Source organism: Drosophila nasuta, chromosome X, assembly GCF_023558535.2.
Source record: "Drosophila nasuta strain 15112-1781.00 chromosome X, ASM2355853v1, whole genome shotgun sequence".
Taxonomy (NCBI): domain Eukaryota; kingdom Metazoa; phylum Arthropoda; class Insecta; order Diptera; family Drosophilidae; genus Drosophila; species Drosophila nasuta.
The window spans coordinates 3,499,729-3,526,043 of record NC_083459.1 but is presented as its reverse complement, the minus strand read 5'-3'; the positions used below and the strand labels follow the sequence as shown (position 1 = coordinate 3,526,043).

At 35.4% G+C, this 26,315-nt stretch overlaps 1 protein-coding gene across 1 annotated transcript in view; it reads left to right on the top strand.

Moving 5' to 3' along the window:
* LOC132796821 (uncharacterized) overlaps nucleotides 1–25,021 on the top strand; it is a 69,847-nt gene extending 44,826 nt beyond the window's left edge. The window contains exons 4-7 of the mRNA XM_060808133.1: nucleotides 18,983–19,074; nucleotides 19,187–19,312; nucleotides 21,087–21,428; nucleotides 23,076–25,021. Coding sequence (XP_060664116.1) covers nucleotides 18,983–19,074; nucleotides 19,187–19,312; nucleotides 21,087–21,428; nucleotides 23,076–24,822 — 2,307 coding nt within the window. The 3' untranslated portion in view covers nucleotides 24,823–25,021. The remainder of the gene's footprint in view (nucleotides 1–18,982; nucleotides 19,075–19,186; nucleotides 19,313–21,086; nucleotides 21,429–23,075) is intronic.
* Nucleotides 25,022–26,315: the final 1,294 nt, after the last annotated feature.

The following is a 26,315-nucleotide window of genomic DNA, read 5'->3' as shown; positions in this document are numbered from 1 at the left end:
CTAGACATAGACAGGCGACCGAAAAGACTTTTATTACAATCGAGGCTAGATCAATTGCTACAATAAACAGATATAAAAACAAGTAAGAAAGCTACAGTCGAGTGTGCGCGGCTATGAGATACCCGCTACTCATTTTTATTAAGACCATATTCTAAAAATATGTACCAAAAATACTTAAATATACTTAAGCCTATATGTGGTATATTGCTCGTCTATGAGATACCCGCTACTCATTTTTATTAAAACCATATTCTAAAAATATATACCAAAAATACTTAAATATACTTAAGCCTATATGTGGTATATTGCTCGTCTATGAGATACCCGCTACTCATTTTTATTAAAACCATATTCTAAAAATATATACCAAAAATACTAAAATATACTTAAGCCTATATTTGGTATATTGCTCGTCTATGAGATACCCGCTACTCATTTTCATTAAAACCATATTCTAAAAATACCAAAAATACTAAAATATACTTAAGCCTATATTTGGTATATTGGTCGTCTATGAGATACCCGTTACTCATTTTCATTAAAACCATATTCCAAAAATATACCAAAAATACTAAAATATACTTAAGCCTATATTTGGTATATTGGTCGTCTATGAGATACCCGCTACTCATTTTATTAAAACCATATTCTAAAAATATACCAAAAATACTAAAATATACTTAAGCCTATATTTGGTATATTGGTCGTCTATGAGATACCCGCTACTCATTTTTATTAAAACCATATTCCAAAAATATACCAAAAATACTAAAATATACTTAAGCTTATTTTTGGTATATTGCTCGTCTATGAGATACCCGCTACTCATTTTCATTAAAACCATATTCTAAAAATACCAAAAATACTAAAATATACTTAAGCCTATATTTGGTATATTGGTCGTCTATGAGATACCCGCTACTCATTTTTATTAAAACCATATTCCAAAAATATACCAAAAATACTAAAATATACTTAAGCTTATTTTTGGTATATTGCTCGTCTATGAGATACCCGCTACTCATTTTTATTAAAACCATATTCCAAAAATATACCAAAAATACTAAAATATACTTAAGCTTATTTTTGGTATATTGCTCGTCTATGAGATACCCGCTACTCATTTTTATTAAAACCATATTCTAAAAATATACCAAAAATACCAAAATATACTTAAGCCTATATTTGGTATATTGGTCGTCTATGAGATACCCGCTACTCATTTTTATTAAAACCATATTCCAAAAATATACCAAAAATACTAAAATATACTTAAGCCTATATTTGGTATATTGCTCGTCTATGAGATACCCGCTACTCATTTTCATTAAAACCATATTCTAAAAATACCAAAAATACTAAAATATACTTAAGCCTATATTTGGTATATTGGTCGTCTATGAGATACCCGTTACTCATTTTCATTAAAACCATATTCCAAAAATATACCAAAAATACTAAAATATACTTAAGCCTATATTTGGTATATTGGTCGTCTATGAGATACCCGCTACTCATTTTTATTAAAACCATATTCTAAAAATATACCAAAAATACTAAAATATACTTAAGCCTATATTTGGTATATTGGTCGTCTATGAGATACCCGCTACTCATTTTTATTAAAACCATATTCCAAAAATATACCAAAAATACTAAAATATACTTAAGCTTATTTTTGGTATATTGCTCGTCTATGAGATACCCGCTACTCATTTTCATTAAAACCATATTCTAAAAATACCAAAAATACTAAAATATACTTAAGCCTATATTTGGTATATTGGTCGTCTATGAGATACCCGCTACTCATTTTTATTAAAACCATATTCTAAAAATATACCAAAAATACTAAAATATACTTAAGCCTCTATTTGGTATATTGCTCGTCTATGAGATACCCGCTACTCATTTTTATTAAAACCATATTCCAAAAATATACCAAAAATACTAAAATATACTTAAGCCTATATTTGGTATATTGCTCGTCTATGAGATACCCGCTACTCATTTTCATTAAAACCATATTCTAAAAATACCAAAAATACTAAAATATACTTAAGCCTATATTTGGTATATTGGTCGTCTATGAGATACCCGCTACTCATTTTTATAAAAACCATATTCTAAAAATATACCAAAAATACTAAAATATACTTAAGCCTCTATTTGGTATATTGCTCGTCTATGAGATACCCGCTACTCATTTTTATTAAAACCATATTCTAAAAATATACCAAAAATACCAAAATATACTTAAGCCTATATTTGGTATATTGGTCGTCTATGAGATACCCGCTACTCATTTTTATTAAAACCATATTCCAAAAATATACCAAAAATACTAAAATATACTTAAGCCTATATTTGGTATATTGCTCGTCTATGAGATACCCGCTACTCATTTTCATTAAAACCATATTCTAAAAATACCAAAAATACTAAAATATACTTAAGCCTATATTTGGTATATTGGTCGTCTATGAGATACCCGCTACTCATTTTTATTAAAACCATATTCTAAAAATATACCAAAAATACTAAAATATACTTAAGCCTATATTTGGTATATCGCTCGTCTATGAGATACCCGCTACTCATTTTTATTAAAACCATATTCTAAAAATATACCAAAAATACTAAAATATACTTAAGCCTATATTTGGTATATTGCTCGTCTATGAGATACCCGCTACTCATTTTCATTAAAACCATATTCTAAAAATATACCAAAAATACTTAAATATATTATTTGGTATATTGCTCGTCTATGAGATACCCGCTACTCATTTTCATTAAAACCATATTCTAAAAAAATGTACCAAAAATACTTAAATATACTTAAGCCTATATTTGGTATATTGCTCGTCTATGAGATACCCGCTACTCATTTTTATTAAAACCATATTCTAAAAATATATACCAAAAATACTAAAATATACTTAAGCCTATATTTGGTATATTCCTCGTCTATGAGATACCCGCTACTCATTTTCATTAAAACCATATTCTAAAAAAATGTACCAAAAATACTTAAATATACTTAAGCCTATATGTGGTATATCTATATGGTACACAATGAAAATATTGTATACCACAGAATAATAAATATACTAAAATGTTCTGTACAACATCAAAAATATACCAAAGACTAGATTAAGAAAGGTTAATGGCATATTTTTAGTATTTTTGTAGTATATTAGTTTGGTATTTTTTAAAATGAATATAGCAGTGTTTTGCTTTTATCGGGTCGACTGTTGACGTTAATCTAGAATATATACTTTATAGTGTCGAAGATGACTTCTTCTGCCTGTTACATACATTCCCTGCAGACACAAAGTTATAAAACCTTTCAACCTTATGGGTAGCGGGTATAAAAATGCAAACTTAACTGTCAATGAATAGTATTATCTAATCTAGTTTTAGAGATATTAAACAAAGTTGTCGACAAAAATAATTTATAATGGTCGAATATGGCAAACTATAGAATACTAAATTTTTTAAGTGAAACTTAAAAATAAAACACGTTGAGTTTCTTAGAACGTTTATTCGCGACTGATCTATTAATGCTACCTTTTACTTATTCTTGAATATGAAATTATTATTATGTTACAATGTTATTATTTTAATGCACTGCTATTCTCAGCAGAAACTATTTAAAACTCTTGTCGACTGCCTTGTCGCAGTTAGCTATTTTGATGTTTTGCGTCATGCTTGGCAAGCCAACATTTGCTTTGGTTTTTCTTTCGATTTTGCTCCTCCTTCATGAATGTAGCGGCATCTGGAATGTGGGCCATTGAATTCATGGCATACTTATGAGGGTCATGTATCAGCTGGAGCTGAGTATTATACGCATGTAGTTTCCTTCTCGGCCAGATGCTGACTGCTTTTCTTTGCTTGCTTTGCTTTCTATTTTTAATTTTTGTACCAGCTACCCATTGGGTAGAAGGGTATTATAACTTTGGGCCTGCAGGAGGGATCTCCGACCCCATAAAGTATATATGTATTCCTGATCAACGTCAACAGTCCGCCAGTCCGTCTGCCTGTCTGTCCGTTAGTATAAACACCAAAATCTCAGAGACTATAAGAGGTAGAGATACTTTTTATTTTTGCACGCACATCAGACCACGCAAGCCAAAAAAAGATATCTTATGCGCTGTGGTATATATTCAGTGTAGTACTATATCGATGTAGCAAATATACACTTTGGTATATTTTTTTTTGCGATACTTTTTATTATAGTTTCAGAATATGGTTTAATTGAAAATGGGATGCGAGTTGTTATGATTCTTGAAAATTTGATTGCGATGTAATTTGCTTAGGAAATTATTTTTTGTATGAAAATAAACCTACTTACTACAGGTCTTAATATATTTTGTACTCTATTGAATATTTTGAATGTAGTAATATATAAACTAGACTTCTGCATGAATGTACTCATTTGTGGCATAACAGATCTGTACAGTAGTGGAGTGTTTATATTATAAACATACTAAGTATACCATTCGGCATATTTTGGTATATTCGCGGAATATTATAAGAATAACACCACACTGTTTTGGGTTACGGGTGTTGCACAGTCGAGCACACTCGACCGTAACTTCTTACTTGTTTCCCTCTCTCTTTCTAGTTTTTGTTTGTGCTTTGTCGTTATTAATGGGCAAACGTAAATTCATTTCAACAGCAGATCAGAAACGCAGCCAGCAGCTGCATAAAATAAAATACAACAAAAAAAAGCGACCCTTGGCCATGCTGTGAATAGTTGTAGATTTGTTGCACATGCGTCTACATAAAAATCCTATTAGAAATCCGCTTGAGTTCTCCTTATTTTTTTCTTCTTTGCTCAACTTTCTTTTCTCTGCGTGTGTTTGTGTTTGTGTGTGTGCTGTGCGTGACTTTTGCCATCTGCAGTCTTTTTGATGTCTCGATTGAAGCTCAGCCAGCGGGGGCGACGGTAGCCAAGTGAGCAAGAGAAAGAGCATCATCATCGTTGCCTGCAATTGCAGCTTAGCATCATTTCATCGTAATTTGAAGCGATTTTAATGGCTCAGCTGTTGCGAGTAAATTGCGTGGCAATGGCCAACAAACTTCATTGATTTTATGCGACTTGCAATCGCAATCGCAGCGCAATCGTTCGTCAGGCCATCAATTTTTATGGGGCGACGCAACAGCTGGGAGCAGCACCAAGGGTAACAAACAGGACAGAAAAGAACAGAACAGGGCCGAGAACAGCTGCAGCTAATAAGATCAAAACAGGCAACAACAAGAAAAAAAAAGCAAAAAGACATTGATAAATTTCCCAAACATTTCAGGTGAAACTTGTTGTTGCTTTGGTTACATTCCCTTCTGTGTGCGTGTGAGTGTTGAGTGTGAGTTTGGAGTGCCGAATTCCAAATAAATGTTTTACATATTGTAGAATAACAATATATAAAATTGAGACAAAAGGCAGCCGAATAAAATACCAAAACACACACACACACACAAACACATAACCTGCTGCGTGGGCGGCAATAAAGCTACAAAGGAATTTGAGTATTGAAACAAAAGGCAAAGAGCATTTGCTTTTTTTATTTACGAGTATGTGTTGTGTTGGCGAGGTTACTAACTAAATAAATGAAATGACTTAATAAAATCAAATATTTATCTTTAGTAAATTAAAATCATATGTTTTTCAAAGTATTTTGCATTTACATTATCAGCGGAAATTCCATTCGAATCAAAGAATTCTTTTTGCGGACATTCCATTGTAATTGTAAAGTACAAAAATATTTTAAGAATTCAATGCGGCTTCATTTGATTTGTTAGTATTTTAAAAGATACTAAATAATCTGTTGAATCAAATATATATATTTTTACTTACTTTAGCTAAAGTTTAAACTTGTGAATTATTTTGCTAATCAGTATAATTTAAATTTTCTTTTTTTTTTATATTATATTTCCATTTTAATTTGTAATGAACTTACCTATTGCTAAAATTATTTTTATTACTCAGAATAAAAAAATGTGATAAAGTCAAGAATTTGTACATAAATTCAATGCATATATTTATCTTATTTTTGATTACTTTTGCATTAAACATACTTTTTTCTTATATACTTTATTATTTATAAGAATAGGTGTAACAAGACTTTACTTAAACAATACAAATTTTATTTTTGTATATTTTTGAGTTGCCTCTAAGTCACCTATTTTTCCAAATTTATAAATAACGATGACGAAAAACTTTTCGATCGAACCTCGCTGATTGGTCCACAAGGTTGTCGACTGTCGACTGCTGGTTCAGCAGGGCATCATATGATGCCTGCTCGAATTTCTTTATAATATTTATGCACTCGCAATATTCTGCTTCGCTCGGTTTTTTTCTTCTTCTCTTCGTGTGTGTGTGTGTGTGTGTGTGTGGGCGTGTATTGCCTTAATATCGCTGTGGGCACTTCACAAGATTTGACGATTTGGTAACGTCCTGGCAAATTGGCAATGCGGTTGGCCTCCCCCTCCCCCTCCCACTCCTTCAGCCCAAGAATTCTTGTTGTTCGAGTTGCTCCCGAAATTGTGCACTGCCTCAACTTCTCAGCTAATGGCAGAGAGAACATTGTAAGCTGCTTATTGTTGTAAATCACTTACTGCTGTTATTCCCATCCTTATTTGCTGTTCTTGATGTTGTTGTTTTGAAGTGGGTTTTGGTGAACGAGTTGTGGATGAATTGGCATAAGGAATAGAAAGAGACAGAGAGAGAGAGAGAGAGGGGGAGAATTGTGAGCGAATAAGCAACACATTACCCAATGCGCAATGCATTTGTAATGAAATGCGAAAATGCTGGGGAATTGCTTTCACTTTCACTTTCTCCCTCTTTCTCTTTCCTTCTCTGTGCTTGGAGTTTCCTTTTTGCCCTTGCATCCTCTATATAGCTTACATTTGTGAACGCTTTTCAAATTCTGAGCATAGTGAATCTTCTTTTCAAACGTTATTCGAATATTAGATCATTTTAGTCTGACACTAATTTAAACTCATCTGTTTGGTGATAGAAGTTATCAAGTTTACAGGCATCAACTTAAATTTTTGATCAACTTTTTTATAGTAGGATTTGTTTTTTTTTTATTTTAATGAATTTGATTTGGAATTAATTCTTTTTTTAGGTTCATACTCAGGTTAATTTGATTTGAAAACAATCTTTTTTTGTATATGAACTTGTTTGTTTTGAAATTAATCTTTTTTGTAGTAGAATCTGTTATGTTTACTTGTAGTTATTTCATTCGATGATGATCTAACTAAAATAATGAAATTATTACTTTCATTTTATAAGCATAAAAAAGGGTTGAGACTGTCAAATATTTGTATTAAGTTTTAAGGTTGAAAATAAAATCGGAAGTGTGTATTTTTTAGAGCCGCTAAACATAGGATAGAAGGGTGTTATAGCTTTGTGCCTGCAGGAAATGTATGTAACAGACAGGATTCTTGATCAGCGCCAGCAACCAAAACGATATAGCCATGACCGTCTGTCCGTCCGTCTGTCTGTCTGTCTGTCTGTCTGTCTGTCTGTCTATGGAAAAACGCCTTCTGCAATCGAGTCTAAGTTACTTTGAGTGACAATTTGGTATATTTTGAATAATGAGCTACATATATTAAAATACCAAATAATGCCTTGGGTAGTGAATATCTCAAAGGTCGCCCCCACTCGACGGTAGCTTTCTTAATTGATATTTAATAAAATGAAAGGCAAATAAAAACATAATTTCATTGAAAACTTGTAAATGACAAATCGTTATCCTTATGTGCATTAGCGCTTTGTTTAATTACTTTAACGCCAGCCTGCAGACGCGACAAAATTAATAACTGTTGACCATAATTGGAAGTGGGTTTTACCCTCAAGAAATATGTCGATTGACCTGTCTATGAACTCTAAAATATCTATATCTGTCATTGAGATCAGCTTGCACAACAACGAAAAAAGAAAAGAAAATTGGAGATGAGAAGAGAAGTGAAGAGAACAAGCATATAAACATGATGGACTCGTTATCAGTCCATATCGATAACACAGCCTTATAGCCATTGAAAGGTTAACAGACGTTGTCGATGTGATACTTTTATGTGTGTGTGTGTGTGCGTGTGTGAGTGTGTGAGTGGTAAATGCGAACATGCTGCCCACGTAGCATTCACTTAGCATATTCCAAAGTAGATATGCCGACTGCCATCTCAATTTCCCCTAAGCCAATCTCATCTGCATTTTACGCAGCAGCAGCAACAGTAGCAGAAGTCAGAAGTCTGTTTTGGCCTGAATTACAAGTAGACAAATGCGACGATGCGTCAAGAGGGGAAGGGAGGAGCGTGTGCGAGTGAGAGTGAGAGAGAAAGAAACAGGCAAAGAGGGAGACAGAGAACGGAAAATACAAAACAGTTTCAAGTGCCAAACACTTCTAACAAAAGTTCAAATTCGGTGCGGGTATTGAGCAATTGTATTACACTCGTTTATACACATGTGTGTGTGTGTGTGAAAGAGACAGACAGACAGCCGGGCAGGGTGTAACACACACACACACACACACACACAGCTTCCTTGTTCCAACCACTTGTTGTTGTTGTTATTACAGATTGTTGTTGCTGTTCCGCTATTGTTGTTGATTGTGTTGGTTATTGCTGTTTTTGTTGTTGTTGTTGTTGTTGTCGTTGTTATTGTTTGGCGCTCTCTTCTTCACATAAAATATTAATACCATCAACTTCAGCAACAGGAATAAAAACCCCTCTAAAACGTATAATAAAAAAAGTACACAACGAACGTGAACACTTTGTTCTTGTTGCTCTACTAGATTGAAAGTAAAAAGAAAAATACAGATACATAAGAAAAACATAAAAAACAAATGCGAAAGCTAAATTAAATGATAAGGCAGAGTATTTTGGCATTCAATTCTGTTGATAGGGCTTATCAATTAGCTACTTCAGGGGGGAACTCTAGCAAACAATGTCGTAATTAAATTCTGCATTTTAAAATAGAATCTATCATTTACATACTTTCAAAAAAATGTAAAGTAATTCAGTGGGCAGCAAATGTTTGTAGTCTTAACTGAAATTTATGTGGCAAGCTTTATTTATTTAACAATTGTATTTATGATATGCGTAACACGATAATAACATGGGTAGCAACATGATTAAGTACGGTTCTTTGCCAAGCATGTGTCTATAAATTCTAAATACTTGGCTTGATAGTTGTAAAGTACTTTGATTACTTGGTTAAACAGAAATATTCTTTTAGATATACCAAAAACAAATTTTATATGAATTTTAAATTAAAATTTTATGGTAAAGTAAAGTAAAACAGTAAGTAAAACCCGTAGGGTAAAAGGGATAAAGATAACTAGAGTTTTTATGATTCCTGAGAATTTGATTGTGATTAAATATTGTAGAAGTTTTTGAAGAAATACTTTTGTATGTCAAATTACGCCTACTGCAATCGAGTCTTAGGGGCTTTGGCTTACAATCTGGTATATTTTGACATCGATGGTATATTTCTAATGTATATTATCGATATACCAAATATGAGTTTTAGTATATTTTAGTATTTTTGCAATTGTTTCATTTAAAATTAATTTTAAAGTAAAATAATTTTAATATCAAGTGGATATTATTATAAGTTCAGTATTTATTCTTCAACATTTTGATTTAATTTTGCAAAATTAATTTTGGAGTCAAAGCATTTAATTTCAATAAATTTTATGCTTTTTAGTCTTTTTCTTTTAATTAGCTTATCAGTGTGGCAAATAGGGAAGTTTGGCGTTATTTCAAATTAAAGTGAAGTAAATTTAATGTGAATTTTCTTGCATTTGTTCTTTGATATACATATATTTTTTCTTTTAATCAATGTTATCAAAGAGTAGCATTTCTCGCTTATAGAAATTTGATCTTCTTTATTTATTTAAATTTCAATTGATTTTAAAGTTTTTAGTTTATTTCAATTGAATTAAATGCATTTAATTTTTAACTAAAGTAATTTTAATTTCAATTCAATTACTTGTGTTGTCACTTTTAGATATTTTCGATTTTTAATCAATTTTATCAGATTTAATCTAGAGAGTGTATCGCATTTTTCGAATACGGAAGTTCGGCATTCTTTCTTTGCCTTTTTGAATAAAAGTCGAGTTAGTCGCACGTTATAATGCACAGTCAATGTGTATGTGTGTGTGTGTGTGTACATAGCAACGTGTGTGTGTGTGTTTTGCCTTGCTTGTATTTGTGCACTTTACGACTTTAATTATGTAAGTACATAATTGTGTTATTATCATAAGCGTACGGACTTGTTTCTGGTCAGGTCCTGGCCCGAGTCTCCGCAGTGTGTTGCTCCTTGCTCCTATGCGTATGCACGTATGTTAGTGTGTGTGTGTGTGTGGTGTGTGTTTGTGTGTTGGATGTCCTGTGTGCTGTGCGTCCAGGCCTGACCTTGTCTGGCCGGTCTGCTTGGCAAGCATTTTACGGCCATTAAGCCCCGGCAGTGTCTTTTCGGGGGTTACGCTTACGGTTGTTATTGCCGTTTGGGTCGTTGCCGTTTTAATGCCACGCCCCCGGCCCCCAAGCTTGAACCCTAAAGTGAAGGCATGTCGCTATATTCGTCGACGCCGTCGTCGTCGTGCAACCTTTGAGGTCGTCCTTACTTACAATTTAATCTGTGCTCAGTCTTCTGGCATTGTTATTCTTATTATTTAAATTATGAAATGCGCAATGCTTTTAATTATGCATCGAAACATTTTCGCCGCTTCCTTTTTCATTAACAAACTTTCAAAGAAAATACAAAATGAAAGCGGATACACAACAACAACAACAACAACATACCATGAAAGTAAAAAAAAAAGTACATTTTAAGAAATGGAAAATGGCTAATAATTAAAACCTGAACAGTGATTATTGCCTCAAGTTCTTCACTTTGCGTGTGTTTTATTTTTTATTTTTTTCGTTTTTTTATTTCCATTTGCGCAGTGGCTCTGTGATTGTTTGTCAATGCGAACAATTTATTTGCTTTTAATTAGAGAGAGCGGCAAATTAATTACACATACGCCGCGTTGTCTAATTTCAAACAGTGGGTGTGTGTGTGTGTGTGTGTGTGTGTGTGTTTGTTTTTTGTTTTCATATATGTATATTTACTTGAAACGGCATTTAATTAAATTATGGCTTTAATATATGTATTTATTATGCCAACATTACGTCGGTTCTCAGATTCCTTTGGCTTCATTTGAATGCCTTGCCTCCGCCTCGCACTTTGGGGCAGCGTAGACAGTGGCGTCCCAAGGGGCGCCACGCGCTAATTGGACAGCGAATTGAATTCCAATATTCAAATTTTGTATCAAATTTCAAACACATTTGCAGGAATTGAATTACACCAGAAGCTGGAGAGAAATTAACACAAAAGCACATTTTAAACAATGTTTAAGAAAGAAGGGTGAATAAAGCCTCATCAATGCAATTTTGTACATAAAAAAGTTAAAGGATTGCGTTGTTGTGAGGCAAAGTGTTTAAAGAAAGCTGAGTCGAGTGTGCTCGACTGTAAAATACCCGCTTGCCATTTTCCATAAAACCATATTCGAAATATATCCCAAAAATACACCACAAAAATACAAAAATATACTGAAAGCTATATTTGGTATACTGATAGCAATTTTCAATAAAGCCATATTCGAAAAATATCCTAAAAGTACACCACAAAATACAAAAATATACTGAAAGCTTTATCCGGTATATTGATATGCATTTTCAATAAAACCACATTCGAAAAATAACCCAAAAATACACCACAAAATATACAAAAATATACTGAAAGATATATTTGGTATGTTGAAAGGCATTTTCCATAAAACCATATTCGAAAAATATCCCAAAAGTACAAAAAAAATATATACTGAAATATATATATATAAAAAATATATACCGAAATATTGAAAAAATATACTGAAAGATATAATTGGTAGCCATTTTCAATAAAATCATATTCGAAAACTATATCAAAAATACATCACACAATACAAAAATATATTAAAAGCTGTATCTGGTATATTGCTAGCCATTTTCAATATTCGAAAAATATCCCAAAAATACATAACAAAATATATAGAAAAATATACCATATTCGAAAAATTTCCCAAAAATACATAACAAAATATATAGAAAAATATACTGGAAACTATGTATATTTTGTATATTGATAGCAATTTTCAATAAAACCATATTTCAAAAAATATACAAAAAAAAAAATACTGAAAGCTTTATTAGCAGAAAGCTGAAAGCTTTATTTTCGGGTCGGGAGTGGCCGTGGCAACAATTTTAAACAAACTTGATCTGGTATATTGATTAAAAGTTAAAAGCTACTGTCGAGTGTGCTCGACTGCGAGATACTCGCTACCCATCGAGAATAAAAGCAAAACAGTGCGGTATTAATTTTAAAGTATACCGGTATATACTGATCTATATATAAAATAATGCGGTATATTTACCGCTAAATTATTACAAATATAACAAATGCTATATTTGGTACTGCGTTTAAAAAAATACCATAAAATACAAAATGTACCACATTGTCAGCCAATGCAACTAAAACCTGTAATAGGTATGCGTTTGTTTTCCATACAAAAATATTTGGTAGGAAACTTTTTTTAAAATGGCGCTTGCTATTCAATTTATGTAAACTTGCTGGGACGGAAGTGGGCGTGGCAAACATATTAAACAGACTTGATCAGCGTGCTGTACAAAAAATTATATCTCAACCTCTTATAGTATTTGAGTGTTCATACAGAAGGACGGAAATAATTTTATCGTCTGGGCTGTTGACCCTGATCAAATTATTATATATACTCTATAGAGTCGGAGATGCCTCCTTTCGCCTGTTACATAATTTTCCAGAAAGCGCCTTCCTTTCTACCTTATGGGTAGCGAAAATAAATATCTCGTAATATCGACCACATATAATATAACGCAACTTTCTTCTTTGGCAGCTGCAGCTGCTGTTGAAATCAGGACGCCTCTGGGCGCAGTGTCAGGCGCAGGCATTTTAACTTGCTCTAAATTATTATTAAGTGCTTTTCATTTTAAGTTACCAACACACACGCACACACACACACACACACGCACACATGCAAGCATCCTTAGCCTGACGCTTTTTTGCCTCTGTGATATCCTTTAGCAACAATTCGTCAATGTCAAAATTACGACAGTGGGCACGATTAGACTTACGAGTACTTTTGCGCCTGCTGTTGCAATTTGTTCCTCCGCACCTCTCTGCCTCGCCTCCTTCTTCTATACAAATAAGCCCCTCCTCTCGCTCCTCTAGCTCAGTCCCCACTCAAGTTACCGCATCGCCTCAAACTTACTGACTTATCTACGATGGAGCCATACCAATTTTTGCCATCGCGCTGCTGCGCGAGAATCTGTGGAATGTCGCCTGCTTGCTTGCCTCTTGTTGATGCCACGATGAAAATAAATTGTTATTAATGCTTTTGGTCCATAGTACGCCTTTGGCCACTGCTGCTCGGTTCGCTTCAGTTTTCGTTATAGTCAATGAAATATTTGAAACGCGCGCTAAGTTCCAAATGGTTGTGTGTTACTCTCTACGTGTATAGGTGGGTGTATATGTGTGCGTGGGTTGACGTGGGTGTGGCCAAAGCCCAAATAATGTGCGGCAATTTAATGTGGCATCCACTTGTTGCAGAAACGCGAAACGCGGAAAGCGAACAAAAACTCATAAACCGTTTACGGCCGACGTCAAATTGATTTGTGCCACGCGGGCACACGAAGCAAATCAATTGCACTGCTTGCGCAAAAGGTAATCATAACTCCTCGACTCAATTCTCAGGGAAATATCACCAGCACCTCCTTCTCCTTCTCCATCTTTCGCCACCATTTCCACTTCTCGCCCACTTCGTTCACATCCTTTCGGCGCTCGAGAAAATGCTGCAAAAATAAAGCGGAAACAGTCGCAGACGGTGCGCCGTGAACTCGGCAAACGCAACGTCAAACGGAATGAAAACAGCAACAGCAACAGCAACAGATACAAAAACAAAATAAAAATAGCTAAAGGAAAAAAAACAAAAAGAAAAAGCTGAAAAATCGCACATAAAAACAGCTTAAAGAAGTTTTCCTAAAGTCGAAGTCTGAATGTGCTTTTAAGATGTGAGAGGCAACTCGAATTCTTAACTGGAAGAAATAACTTTAAGTTCTTTACTATATTGTTGGAATTCTGATATGACAACAATTCACTATAATAATTAAATAAGTATTATATACTTTCCATTCTATAGAAAAACTTGCAAGATTTTCTTAAGCTAGCCATTATTTTTTAAAGTAATTAATAATATACAAAAAAAAAAATATAAGGTATGTTTGAGAGGTCTTGCATTTGCTTTGAAAGAGGACAAATAATAATAAAAAAGGCTTTAGATAACTTAACATTTGGATAAAAAGCTTTAATAAAATTTGTAATATAATTTGCGTATACTTAATGTCTTTTTTTATTATTGCAAACGTATTTAAAATCTTATTTTTCTTTAAATACGATTCGAGTATTGAAAGGAGATATTAACTACAATGAATATTGTTTTAAAAATATAAAAAAGAGTTGAAACTGAGATTGCTTAATATTATTACTTACATGCTAATTTCAGTGTTTAATTTATTTGACGTATACTTAATATATTATTTCAATATTCGAATTGTTTTAAAAAGAATTAATGTAAATAAAATAATATAACAAAAAGTCAGATCATACAACAAAGGGAAGGATATTTAAAACTAAATACGATCACGTTTGTTATGCTAATTATGATATATATATGATGAGGGCAACTTATATTGTCTTAAAAATATAAACATTTGTTCGTATTGAGAATACCTCTTAAATGAAAATGTGTTTTCACTGTCTTAGTTGCCAGTTGACTTTGTTTCTAGGGTATCAAAAGATGCCCGCAAGACTCGTTAAATTGCGTGCAGCTTCCGTTTTATTTTCCGCTTTCGTTGCCCCGCTCTCGTTTTCGTTCTCATTCCCATTCCCATTCCCATTCTCATTCCCTGTTCCCGTTTCCAGTTGCTTTACCCAATTCCAATCCAGCAGCTTGTGCTTGGCGTGGTAGGCGTCGACTTAGGCGTCGCGGTTGGCCGCAGTCGCCGCTGCGTTGCCATCACATAAAATCGCAGGCTGGCTCGTTAAATGCCATGGAGCCATCTTCAGCTTCATCGTTATGCCCATCATCTCATGGCTCAGTCTCAGTCTGTCTCTTTTTTGCTGTTTCTGTATCAGTTTCAAGCTTATTCTCATTGTCATTCCCGTTGTCGTTGTCGTTGTTGTCGTCCTGTTTTTGGTCCTTTATTTGCATTTTGCTGCCTGCGCGCTGGCCAAGGAATTCAAAACAGATTTCTTGGCCAGATTGTACAGCGCTAACAGTTCATTACCCAAATGACTGCTTTGCTCTGGCTCTGACTCTGACTCTGAGGCTGAGAAATCGGAATGGGGGATCGAGATTGGGGTTGTAGTCATGGTCGAGGGGCTTCGTTGGTTCGGGGGTCGGGGGTCGGGGGTCGTAGTCCGGTCACTACAGTGTTTTCCTCTGAAAAGGTTTCATTTCATTCCGAAATTTGTTGAAAAATAAAAAACTTTTGCTCATCTTGTTCATACATACAGCTTTCATAGTTTACGCCCTGCAATTTTCTTTAAAACTTTTGACCTAACTTTTCCTTTTTGCCCCTCCCACTCCCACTGCCATTCGCTGTAGCTGTTGCTGTTGCTGTCTCTGTCTTTCGCTTGTCTGTTGTGGATTGAGTAACATATACTTATTTATGCTAGTTGCCTCTCGAGGGAGTTGCAAAAACTTTTAAATAGTTGCTCATACAAAATCATTTACGAGTGCCCTCTATTTAATGTGGCTCATTCTGTGTGTGTGTGCGTGCGTGTGTTGAACATATGCAAAAATAAGATGAAAACTTTATCAAAGTGCCAAGTTGCTAAGCGCAAAATTTTCGAACGTCAAATGTTAACGAGGCAATGCCGTAGCATCCTTCAAAACCCATCCACAATCTCTCTCTCTTTCTCTTAAAATAAACTTCAGCTCCCGCCTACTCCGAGAAAACTCAATCTTTGCTTCAGCCTGCAGTATTTAGCTCGCAACTCAAGCGGAATAATCACGTAAAGCCCTCGAAACAGCTGTAGCTCAATTAGTTCCAAGCCAAAACTCCAAGACTGGTCACTCAAGTGGGCTCAGCTAATCGCCAAAGTGTCTGCCGCTGCTGCAAGCAAACGTTGCACGAATGTCTGTCTACTTCTTCTGCTCTGGCTTAAGTTGACTTGTGGCAACTGCTGCACTGATTTCATAATTTCGCCTCTAAGCTAGATTAATGAACATGAACTTGACTTCACTCAGAGTTATATTCATTTAACAGTGCCATTTTATACTGCTTGCTGGCTTGCTTTATTAAAACACGACGAAAGTAGCTATTAAATTATGACGAAACTTTAAGTATCATTTTATTTATATTCCTAAATAATAAAACATTATTATTAAGCTAACAAAATAAATATTTTACAAATACGGAAATGTTATTTTATAAATTAAAAATAACATGTCAATAGCCATAATCCGTCTGTCCATCAGTCTGTCCGCATGAATACTTAGATTTTAGAGACTATAAGAGATTGAGATCTAATTTTTTTCGACAGCACTTTTCATTTTTGCACGCAAATTAAGTTTGCGTCAAATTTTTGCCACACCCACTTCCGACCAACAAATCGATAAAAATCGAGCACAATTTTGATTTGTGATAAATGCAATAATAATATTTTTGATTCATTAAAATTGGATAGCGGTCAGATAAAAAATGTATAAGTTATTTATTTGTGTGGGAAAACGCGTACTCACTACAGGTTTTAGTAGCTTTGGCTGACAATCTGGTATATTTTTTCACTCGATGGTATATTTCGTATGTATTACTATATCAATCTACCAAATGTAGCCTTTGGTATATTTTTTTTTATATATATTTTCGGTATATTTTACAATGATTACAGCACTGTTTTGCTTTTATTATCAATATATATCACAGTCTGGTGTTCAAGCTTTCTCACTTGATTTTTAAATCGAAATATTGCTCTTTTTATCTTCCACATGTTTTGCACCTTGAGACTTGTTTCTTTTAAATAATTGCGACAAATCGTTGTGCAACTATTGTTGTTATCAATGTTGTTTTTTTATTGACACAAATCAGGCAGTAAATTTTAGTATTTAGTTCTCCGCAAATTCCGCGAGACGCTTTTGGCTGTAACTTAAGAATTTTCCATAAAACTTCTTGATAAGAAACACTCGTGCCAGTGGCAATGGCAATGGCAATGCTAGTGTACATTGCGTATACGTAATGTGCGTAGTGCGTAACCGAATGTTACGTATACGCAGCGCGTTTATCAGTTTGGCCCATTACGGCAATAACTTTATATCCATAAATTCATTTCCGCCTCTTGTTCAATTTCCTTTTCGCCCCGCTCCCCAAAAGTTTCACATCGAATTCCAAGCTCCAGTTTCAGTCTCAGTTTCATGCTTTTGTCCCTCGCGCTGTTTGCATGTGTATGTGTAATTACAATTACGCAAAATGCCTTCGCACAAAGCGTGCGCGCGCTGTGGCATGCCACAGGCCATGGAGATCAACGCTTGGACTGTGTTGGAATGTGTAAACGAAAGAGGGAGAGAGAAAGAGAGGGAGAGAGATGGTGCGTGCATGCGGGACAAAGACAGCGAACAGGTGGCAGACATTGAATTCAGCGCAGTACACACAAACAGCAGGAACAAAGTGTGCTCGACTGTGAGATACTCGCGACGCATTTTTAATAAGGAGTGCGGTATGAGTCTCATAATATACCAAATTAATATACGACAAAAAATACTAAAATATACCTAATGTTATATTTGGTATATTGATATAGTACAACATTCAAAATATACCATACCATGCCATAAGCGATATTTGGTATATTGATATTGTACAACTTTCAAAATATACCATACCATGCCAGAAGCGATATTTGGTATATTGATATTGTACAACATTCAAAATATACCATACAGTGCAATATATATGATATGCGGTATGATTCTCATAATATTCCAAATTAATATACCGAAAAAATATTAAAATATTAATATATTAAATATTATATATTAATTAATATATTAAATGTCATATTTGATATATTGATATTGAGCAACATTCAAAATATACCATAAAGTACAATGTATATGATGTGCGGTATGATTCTCATAATCTACCAAATTAATATACCGCAAAATTTAAAAAATACTAAAATATACCACATGCTATATTTGGTGTATTGATATTGTACAACATTCAAAATATAACATACTGTACAATATATAGTATATGATATGCGGTATGATTCTCATAATATACCAAATTAATATACCACAAAAATACTAAAATATACCGCATGCTATATTTGGTATATTGATATAGCACTACATTCTAAATATACCATACCGTATCAAAGGCAATATTTAGTATATTGATATAGTACAACATTCAAAATATACCATACAGTACAAAATATACTAAGATCTGTAATAAGTAGACGTTTTCTCCTACACATATGTACATATATATCGTCTCGTGTGCTGACACAAAGTTATAATACCCTTCAGCCCAATGGATAGTGGGTATGACAAGGGGCAAGGCCACGGCAAAGTCCATGTTCATGACACTGCTGAACTTTTTGCTTTGGTTTTGGTTTTCGTTTTTTTTGTGTTGCTGTCCAATTCCGTTCCATTCAATTGACTATATATAGTATTTCGATTTTGCCGGCGTTACTTTGATACTTTGACATCGATATAGCAGCTGGTCATTTACCTACAGTTGGTAATTATAAAGTTAATTGCCTTCGCATCGAATGACATTGCATTGCGTAGTATTAACTGTGTGTATGTGTGTGTGTGTAACTTTCTTTTTGTTCATTTTCGTGCAGGACTATATGCCACAGTTGGCTGGCATTGGGCTCTGTGTTGTCAATTTGATGGATGACATGCAGGAATACTCACGGGGATTGTTTCTAATCATGTAAGTTACACGAATACCCAAAACAGCCTCTGACAATTGATGGCCTGACATCCCCTTCACACTCAACTGAGCTGCCCGCTTTTCGCACTCTCTCTGCTCTTTTTTTTTTTAGGTACTGTGGACCGGCTGTTTTATTGTCGTATTTGTATATTCGCACCTCCCAGGAGCTGCGACCCCCCGACGGTCCCTTTGCGGTCATGATGTACGAGCATCGTGCTGATGTACGCATGAGACAACGGTAAGTAAAAGGGGAGCACAACACATACATACACTATGCACAAAAACTACAAATTTATGTAGCTAGAAATGTAAAATAAGGGTATGGGCGCACACTTGGAAAAAATAAAAGTAAATAGAGCAAGAAATGTACCAGATAACATAATAAAACAGCTCAAAAAACAACTCATATAGGAGGTGTAGTTAATAATATTTAAAATTATTATATAGATAATTCTCTGGCGAAATATGTTCGTGCCACACTCTTTACAGTAAAAAGAAAACATACACTAAAACAATTTTAAAAATGGGTAAAGGTTATTCTTATAGCTCTAGATTAGCACTATATTTAAAGCTAAGATTTATTTCTTTGAACAATTTATGTTCTGCGACAAAACATATAGATTCATTAATTTTATGATTTGCGTGCAACTATCATAAAACAAAAAAGAAATAATTCCAAAATTATTCTTAGCTCTAATTAAAGTGAATATCGAGAGCTACAAGATTCATCTTTACTTAATATAGAAAAATTTTTTTGGTTTAGATAGATAGATACTTTAGATAGTGTTGTATGCGTCATGGTTAGTAAAATTTTGAGATATTATAAAGGTGAGAGACGCCTATATAAATATATTCAAGTTTGCATTCAATAAGTATTTAATATAAATTCACAGTACAGATAACATTTAGGTCAAAGCAAGTGACTTTTGTGGAAACAATAAAGTAGAGTGATGAACTAAGAAATGCAAAAAAAAAGTACAGAAAGCTTATAAGTATGAACTGTTATTGTTGAATAAAATAATACAAATTTAATATCAATTCAAGAAAATAAGAACATAAATTTACTAAAATTTTGAATATAAATTTGAGCGATTAAAAATAAAGATAAAAAGGAATACTTCGCGCTTTCAAATAAAATATTTAATATCAAATCGACCAAGGAAAATAACAAAGCTACTCTCAAAAAGCCACATACAGAATGTTTTTCACTTTCAATTAAAATATTTAATATTAATGCGAGTAAGTGAAGAAGCAGAAAGCTGCTTACAAAAAGAAAAATAAAGTAAATCATATTTTTTTAGAGATGAAGAATACTTTCCACCTGCAATTAATTCAATGCAACCAGCTGCATTGGACATCAAAAATAAGCAGCTCTAGCTGAGCAGATAATAAGCTTGCAATGATTTATTTATGGCGTTCATAAATCATCAATCAAAGAGCATTATTTAATAGACTTTGGCTCGTAATAACAACGTGTACTACAACAGCACGGCACACAAATTATATGAATTACAAAATGAAAAAGAGGGGGAAAAAAAGTAGATAGAGCAAAGAGAAAGTGAAGCGAAAAAAGCGTGTAACAGAAAATAAAGGGATTGAAATACCTGACCGTTGCTGGTTGTAATTTTTTGTTGTATTTGCCGTGAGCCGTGTCATTAAATTGAAATATTAAGCGCTTGTTGGGCATTGAATGAAGTGAGTTCATTACTCATCCGGGTTACTGGCATCGATTTGGGTTCTCTGCAGTCGTGCGAACCGTAACACTGCTAATTGCGCTGATTAATTTTGCGAACGGATTGTGATTGAGATTGAGTGGGAGTTGGAGAGGGAGAGGGAGAGAGAGAGAGAGAAAGACAGCAGCTGGACTTGTGTCGTCCGTTGCTAATGAGCTCAATTCCAACCCAATGGCAATTTAATGACTTCGATTTCCTTCACAACTTTCTTCTTACGACCTTTTCGTTCCCGTTCCCGTTCTCATTCATTTTCCTTTTTGCCTTTCACCTGGCACACAGCAACTCGTCCACATCGTCGGTGGAGCCGCGCACTCTGAGCGGCGGAGGCGTTGCCGGTCTGAGCAATGGACATCACGGGAGCAGCAACCGTTCGTATGATCTTTATAGCGCCGAGCTGGACGTGCATCGGGAGAAGCGTAAACAGCGCAATTTTGGCAGCATGGCCGCCACCCAAGTGGTCTGTTTGTGCCCATTGATGATACTGCGATTCGCACGTCTCTCGCTCGAGGAGACCTACGAGAATCAAAAGCATTTCGATTTCACCTACCTGATGTTTGTGTGGGTCGCATTCCTGCCCACGGTCATATTTCCATGTATCTATGCCTCCCAAATATTGCCCAGGTGAGTGTTGATACCATTTGCGTTTGCGTTTGCGTTTGCTTTTGACTTCGACTTCGTCTTCGTCTTCGTCTTCATCTTTCGGCTTTTGTTTGCTGATTTCCGCAATTATTGGCGTTGAATGTGTAACACAAAACGGAAACGATATACATTCAATTAGCCAACGACTTTCTGACTTTAATTGTTTCCCATATTTAATGGCTACACAGTCAAAATCAAAGTGTCAAACAATTGCCTAAGTCTTTGCTGAGCAATGATGTATTTAATGATTTTGAAGCAGTATTTAAAGAGCCAATTTCATTAATAAGATATGCCAAAATAATACTTGTAATTAGTATTCAATTTTATTTATTTTTCTTACGTTTCATAAGTAAACACTAACACAAAGATCAAATTCAATGCAACGATTTCATATTATTCTGCTACTCACAACTAGTTTTTTATTTGCCATCAGGTGTTAATAATTGACTTGTGTTAAAATTTAACAAAGCAGTCTTTTAATTTGGGATTAAATCAATTTTAATTAAAACCATCTAAAATTATGCATTTATTAATGTTGACGAGCAAGCAATTTATTTTATTTTGTTTCAATAAGTATTTTAAATGGTGTTGGCGTATTGAAGCAGTTTTAGCATAAATTAAAGAGATTTAAATTAAATATGAAATATATGAAATGAAGATATCCTAAAATGATATATTTATACAATAATTAACAAGCTGTGCTAGAATTGTTGACTCATGAATCATTTACTAAATAGCCACTAAATTAAATACGCCCAATTTATTATTTTGCTGACACATTAAATAAATATTTTAATTACAGCAATGTTCAAATAAGGTACTTTTTATGGCCGCTACCCATAGGGTAGATGGATAATATAACTTAGCCGATATAGCCATGTCAGTCTGTCTGCCTGTCTGTCCGTCCGTGTGAACACCTAAATCTCATATATTATAAGTTATAGATATATAATTTTTCGATTGCATTTACTATTTTTGAAGGCATATCAAGTATGTTTCAAATGTTTTGCCACGCCCCCGCAAAACAAAACAAGGCAGTTCGAAGAAGATAACAACTCGAAAAATAATTAAATAGCATTAAAACAAGGAAGAAAGCTACAGTCGAGTGTGTTCAACTGTAAATTTAAATTATACCAAATGTTTATTATTTACAGTAAAAATACTAAAAATATACCAAAAGATGCATTTGATACAGATATGGATTTAATACTACATTCAAAATATACCATAGTCTACTGACAATCCGGATATTTCTGCACTCAATGGTATATTTTGAATGTATTTCTATACATTGTAGTAAATTTGGGTTATATTTTTGGAATATTTGAAGAATGTTGTTTTATTGAAGTTTGGTAAAGGGTATCTCACAGTCGAGCACATGCAACTTTAGCTTTCTTACTTGTTTAACACGCAAATATACATATTTTACGTAAAAATGAAATACACTTAAACACCATTTATTATGAGCTATTAAATAATTTTACCAACTGCCATCGAAGTGGCATACATTAAAATGCATTTCCATTGATCAACCAGCAACTAGATTTATAGACGTTGCTTTGACACTTGAATAGACTCGCATTTAAATCTCTAAGCAGACACACTCGAATCATTAATCATGCATTGCAGGGACGAACAGGAGCGACTGCGAGGCTACTTTCGACTGTCGACCAAAGGCAAGTCGAAGGCACAGCGACGCAGCGATGCGGGCGATGTCAGCTACCGCGAGGACTCCATCGAGAAGGATGAGCACACGAACACCACGAACGTTGTGGGCAACGGCCATGGTTCACACGCTCAGGGCGAGTCGCAAAAGCAGATGGCAAAGGGTGGCGGACGACATGAGCGGGGACATGGACACGGTTCGACCGATCGCTATAGTGGAGCGCCTTACCGGCAAGCGCAGTCTGGCGGCAAGGAACGTGAGCGTGACAGAGAGCGCGACAGAGACAGAGACAGAGAGAGGGAGCGAGAGCGAGAGAGAAGAGGTGGCAATGCGCTGTCGGGTCGAGGAGCTGGCGATGCGGGCGTGGTGAACAATCTGGGCAAACATATGCGGGGCAAGAAGCACGATGTCAAGATCAACATCATCTCGGATGGCGGACATTCTGGGACACACAGCCATCAGGGAAGCAAAAGGCAGCCGGCCAGTGGCAGTGGCAGCAACAACAGCAGCAGTCGGGGCAAATCGGGCAGCCAGACGCGTCATAAACTGGGCATTGAATGCATGTCCATGTCGAACAATTCGGTGTCCAATCTCACAGCATCGACTTACTGCAATGGCGGCAATGGCAACTGCAGCGTGATCAACGACGACAGCAGCACCAGCAACTATGGCGATGGCGAGGAGAGTTCGGTGGTCAGCAGCATGATGCATCCGCCGCAGCGATGGCCAGGAGCTACCCCAACAGGAGGCGGTGCTCCGGGTACAGGATTGCGACACAAGGACATCTCGTTCAGCGAATGCAGCAGCACGATTTCCAGCAGCACACTCGAACGGGATATGGAGATAATGGATCTGTTGGAGCGTGAGCGGAGCATGGACATTCAAGAGATGATGCAGCGGGAGCAGCAGGGCGAAAAGGTGCGTCTCTCGATGGGTCGCCAGTTGCCCGATATTGAGAAGATCTACGCTCAGCGTTCGCCCAAACCGAAGCGTGACTCCAGCTATGGCTATGACAAGGCTGCCTTGGCTCTGGTGATGCCTGGCAGCGATCCCTTGAGCCTATCGCTGTCCAGCGGCAGTCAGCCCACAGAGTACAGCATGTGCTCCACGTTGCAGGACCAGCAACAGCAGCAGCAGCAGCAGCAGCAACAACAACAGCAGCAGCAACAGTTGCTGCAACATCAGCAGGCGCAGCTGCGCCTCAGCCAACAGCAGCTGGATCAGCTGCCGGAGGAGGAGGACGAGGTGCCGCAGGATTTCTACGACAACTACACGCCCGGTGGCAGCAACAACTTGCCGCCAGCCGTGCAAGCGGCATTCGCCGGAGCCACCGCACCACCCCCGCCCCCGCCCGCCTATCAGTATCAATATACGCGACGTCTCAGCCGCAAGAGTTCGGGCAGCGGTTCGCATCACGTTGGCGGCGTCGGCGGCGGCAGCAGCTCGACACGTGGCACCAAACGCGACAGCTTCAATTCGTTGAACGGCACCGATCTGATTGCCGGCGCCTTCTGTGAACTGGATCCCACGCAGCCGCTGAATAAAATGGCCGGACTCGAGGGACGCATGAGGCGCAGCAGCCCACGAAATGCGAGCTTCAGTTCCAGCTCAGCGCGCAGTTCGCTAAAGTCACGAGATTATGGTCACGGCTCGGCGCATTCGGCGCATCCGGAGCTCGATTTTAGGGAGAATATTTTCGCTGAGCTGTAAGCTGTTTTATTTTTTATTTTTGTTGTTGTTGTTGTTGTTGTTGTCAAGCTGCTGCTGCGAAATGTGGCGCAAAACAAAAACAACAAACAATAAACTTTTCTATCAACGATTTGTGGCAAGAGGGACAAAAGGATGCTGTGAAACAGAAACTGAACATTTTTCGTTTCTATTTTTATGTTGTCGCAGCTTTAGAAACACTTTTTTTGTGGATTACGACAAGTGAATAAAGTAAATAAAAATTGCAAATAACAATGCTTACCTTATAAAACTAATGGAAAGAAAGCGTTTAATGAAGGATTAGCCAGTTGAATGTTGGGGAAAGCGTGCCTAAAAGATTAGAAAAACAAAATGAATAGAAAAGCATAAATATATTTTTAATGACCCAAAAGACAGAGTGAAAGGTAGATGAAAAAGAAATGGAAAAAGAGAGAAAGTTAAGGAAATTAACTATTTTTTAAGAAGCTGGAAAAGGCAAAACAAAATAGAAAACACATGAAGTTTGCATTGTTTGAAAATATTCTATAACTAATTAAATTAACTATGAACACTTTGTCAAACAGCTAAAGATACTTCAATTTTGATAGCATAATTCATGTTACATATTTAACAAAAATTGTTGAACAAGAAACCCCCTAGGTTAAGTGAATTTTTGCTGTGTTTAGCTAAGAAGAGTTCTTCATAATATAAATAAAAATAACATAAAATTTAAATAAATGATAATACTAATATATCAAAGATCAAGCATTGCCTAACGACGCTTGCAAAATGTGCCAAGCAACAAAAAAAAAAAGAATATTGAAATTTTTAACACAAAAAGCAAAACATATTTTGCGTACGTAGCAAGTACACAGAATGCTTTGAGGCAGTGTACGAGTAAGTTAATTGTGGGGAATTCAAAGTGGTAACCTGTTGGACTGATTGTAACTGGGCGAGTATTAACATTAAAATGTAAACCAAAAAAAAAGAAAAACAATTGTCGATTTGTTGTTCGTTTTTGCTAACAGGTTGCCAGGGTATCGCACAGTCGTGCATACCACACACACACACTTTAAATGTTGAATGACTTTCTTCAAGTTACACAACTGCGTTTTCTTGTCACGCCCTGTACCCAAAATACTTATAGTAACAAATGATTCTCCTCCTAAGACGCAAACACAATTGATTGTTATAAAATATTATGATGATGACAGACAGACAGACAAACATAAATATAATCGTTAACTGTAACTCAAGGCTTTATCTTTCACCATGCGGTTGTAATACAATTTTCGGGGAATTGAAAATGAAATACTAAAAAAAGCAAAGAAGAAGTGTTGTTGATGTTGCCGCTTTTTTAAAATGGGTACAGGGTAAATACAACAAAATAAAAAAAAAAACGAATAACGAAAAATAAACATAATTATAATCCAATTGAATATGCAAAGTAAATACATACATAGATATATAGTATATATATTTATGGTGAAATGTTGTGCAAACGTTTTTAAAATATT